Source organism: Bombus huntii, chromosome 12, assembly GCF_024542735.1.
Source record: "Bombus huntii isolate Logan2020A chromosome 12, iyBomHunt1.1, whole genome shotgun sequence".
In the NCBI taxonomy this organism is placed as follows: Eukaryota; Metazoa; Arthropoda; class Insecta; order Hymenoptera; family Apidae; genus Bombus; species Bombus huntii.
In genome coordinates, this window is record NC_066249.1 from 8,825,391 (window position 1) to 8,828,950 (window position 3,560).

Here is a 3,560-nt window from a genome sequence, read left to right on the forward strand (position 1 = left end):
GTTAGATTTTAATCTTTTGATGCTACTGTAAGCTTCGTCGATATTTTAGTATATTTTTTACGGTAGAGTTACGTCATTAAGCAGTTACTTAAAATTCAGCGTAACGGTTGCATTAGGTTGCACATAAACGAGTAAAAGTACAAAGAAGAGTGCTTGAAGCGCGTTCGTTAAATTTTACGAACTATGACTAATAGTCGCCAACGGAAAGCTAAAAATTGGTAATAGTTGTTCGATAGGAAACGGAAGACTCGCGTAACCCGTCGAGACTAAAACAACTCGAATAACAAGGAAGAAAATAAAAGTCGATGGTGTCAGATGACAGACGAGTATTTATTAAAAATCTTTGATACAAAAAGACACTCTATTTCACTCTTAACTTAAATTAGGTACAAAAGTGGTTCGCCGCAACGAAATCGTAATTACGTGGCGGCGTTTATTTCACATCGGCTAACTTGTGCTCGTAAAGCTCGCTTAAACGCCGTTAATGTTAGTGTTTTCTTTGGAACAGCTTAAACATAGACACAGAACTAGCGAATTTTTACATGGACGATTTCCAAGAAATTTTGCGCGTCAAATCAAACAGAACTATCGTACGTTATTCTACGAATTCTTTTCGTTTAAAATTTCTTAGATTTTTAAGAAGGCTCGTGTTTTCTTAGCTAAATCGTGCTATCTCGCTAAATATCGCGAGATCGATATATAAATTTGGAAAATGCGTTTCAACACTGAAAGTATTCTGGTTCTCTTCGAATGTTCGTTATCGAATTGGCAAGATGGAGCTGAAGAATCTAATCGACGGATACGAAAGATGTCGAGCGAAATCTAGAGAAAGGAAAATTTTCGCCTGGGCTTCCCTTAAACCCATCTCTTCGATCGAAACTAATTGGCGCATCGAAAGCGTATCGATCGGAGGAAATTAGTACGTCGATCGAACGAACACGCTGTCACGAAGAAATCGCTAATATCACCCAGTTACGAGCATCCTCCTAAGTTACCTAAAAATCTGAAAGACAGGTTACGCTTGAGAGAAGCACTAGCTACGAGAAGCTTGGGGAACGGTTTATCTCGTTCTCTCTCCCCGTTTCGCACTTTATCGTGCTCAACGACGCGAGACAACGAGATGCTCCCGATACCTCTTTATTCCTTTCCAAAAATAAAAATATATACTAGAAAGAAGAGACGATCGAAACGTTGAATTTCGTCGACGGTGCGTTTCTTCGGCTTTAAATTCGCGAAGAGATAGAGACGATTGCCCAGAGATCCAGCAGCGCGTATATGAAAAATCTTAACATTTCGAAGAAATCGTCTCGATCGGCGAAAGAATTCAACGATGATGAGAGAAATATCCGCCGCTGTCTCCACCGTATCCAGACAATCCTTCGTAGCCACCGCCGCCGCCGCCGCCGCCGCCACTGCCTCCGTGTCCCTCGTGAATCGGTACTGGCACAGGTATCTTCACCGGTACCGGAACCTCTTTCTCTACCGGTACAGGTACTTCCTTCTCGACGACATACGGCTTGTCTACCGGTACCTTGACAGGGTAGGGTACAGGCTTTGGGACCGCGACTGGTACCGGTTTGTGGACGGTATACGGTTGAGGGACTGGTACCTTGACCGGGACAGGGTAAGGTTTCTCTACCGGCACAGGGTACGGTTTGTCCACTGGTACCTTAACTTCGTAGGGTACCGGCTTGTCTACCTGTACCGGGTATGGTTTTTCAACGGTGACTGGGTACGGTTTGGGCACAGTGACCGGGTACGGTTTGTCCACTGGTACCTTAACCTCGTACGGTATCGGCTTCTCGACTGGGTACGGTTGCGGCACCGGAATTTTGACCTTCACCGGGTACGGCACGTGCTTCTCGACGGTATACGGCTGCGGGACAGGTACCTTAACGGGCACAGGTACGTGTTTCTCCACGGTGTACGGCTGCGGCACCAACACCTTTACCTCGTACGGTTTGTCCACTGGTACCTTGACTTCGTAAGGCACCTTCTTCTCAACGGTGTACGGTTGCGGCACGTGTACCGGCACCTTCACGAACACCTTCACCGGGTAAGGAACGTGTTTCTCCACGGTGTAAGGCTGGGGTACGCCGACCTTCACTTCGTACGGGACATGCTTCTCCACCAAGTAAGGCACGTGCTTGGTTACTTCGTACGGCACTGGCACCTTCTTCACCACGGTCACCGCCTTCACGTGCTCGTGCTGATCGTAGCTGGAAACACCGCCCCCGCTCAGGTCACCTCCTCCGCCACCCAGGTCGCCGTAGCTACCGTGCAATCCTCGTTTCTCCGTCTTCTTCTCCGAAGAATCGGCTACGGAGTCCTTCGGTGACGCGCTCTCCTCAGCTGCCTTCTCCGAGCAGCTAGCTTGCGTGGCCAATGCCACCAAGACGATGGCCAACTGCGAGTGAAAGTTGGGAACGATGAATTAATTTGCGATTCCATTGGAAAGTATAGTTGGACGACGTCACCGTTCTACGTTCGCGACGAGATTTTTCTTCGGATTGACATTCGGAGGTTTGGAAGGAGATGGAAAGTGGCTAGCGGACTTTCGCAGACTCGGTTGTGGCTTATCCATCAGTCTCGTCCTTATTAAATTAAATTTCCGTTGGACTCAAACATATTGCGTAAAAGTATATAATAGTCTTTGTATAAGCCATGGACGATCTACGCTAATGACGGAATAGGAAATTGGAAGAATTTCGCTTCCTAGTTGTTAATTCTCTTTACTCGTATCCGTTTCACAAATTTTTTTTCTCTAAATTCCGATACGATCGTTCGATAAAAAGGTAAATAGCAAAATAAGAATTCACATGGCTAGACCCGTTACAAAGAACGTTCTCTTTCTCGCTATACATAGAAACACTCGAAATACGTACTTTTGAAGCTGCCAAAGATCGCAAAACTTTTTATCAAAGCTGGACTCGCGGCGCAATTTAAGCGCAGTTCAAGTAAATTTAAGTCTAGTCGCAATTAAAATGACTCTACCTTCTTGAAAATAATATCGAATCAAACGACGAAACACACTCGAGGTGACTTTCGCGAAACCAACCGTACACTTTGCAAATTCTATCGAAACTCGGACAAGCACGACGGAGACCTGCCTCCGATTTTAAGCATTTTCACGGGAAGCAGAGTCGCTTACCTTGATATTCATCGTCGAGTTCGCGTATGTTTTGATGTGGCGTATAACCACTAACTGAACCGCTTCGTTTTCTAGACCGAGCCTTATATACTCAGCGGCATAATAGCTCAGTTACTTTCGCTGCACCTCATCGTCCGTATTATACTTGTGCGTCTTGTTTTGCATTTGCAAAAACGTGTTCGCGTCAGTGCCGGGATAACGTACGGGAAATTGAGTAGTCCATGCGCGAGTCCGCCTCTAATCGCGCGGTGATCTACCACTATTTCGAACGCGATCCGTGGAAACTGTTCCATTAGATAGCTTTTAAGATAACACATAGTTACACAGAACGCTGCCGTTCGGTTCGTTGTTTCGCCTTCGGTGAATAATTAATCGCGAGCATCGCCATATTTCCAGCGTTGTTCGACTA

The 3,560-nt window shown here is 46.0% G+C and overlaps 1 protein-coding gene across 1 annotated transcript; it reads right to left on the minus strand.

Annotated features, from left to right (window-relative positions):
* Nucleotides 1–311: 311 nt before the first annotated feature.
* LOC126871612 (uncharacterized) lies at nucleotides 312–3,218 on the minus strand. The gene is made up of 2 exons (XM_050630602.1): nucleotides 3,152–3,218; nucleotides 312–2,407 (listed from the first exon to the last, which is right to left on the minus strand). The coding sequence occupies exons 1-2, from the start codon at nucleotides 3,161–3,163 to the stop codon at nucleotides 1,325–1,327; spliced, it is 1,095 nt and encodes a 364-aa protein (XP_050486559.1). The 5' UTR covers nucleotides 3,164–3,218; the 3' UTR covers nucleotides 312–1,324.
* Nucleotides 3,219–3,560: the final 342 nt, after the last annotated feature.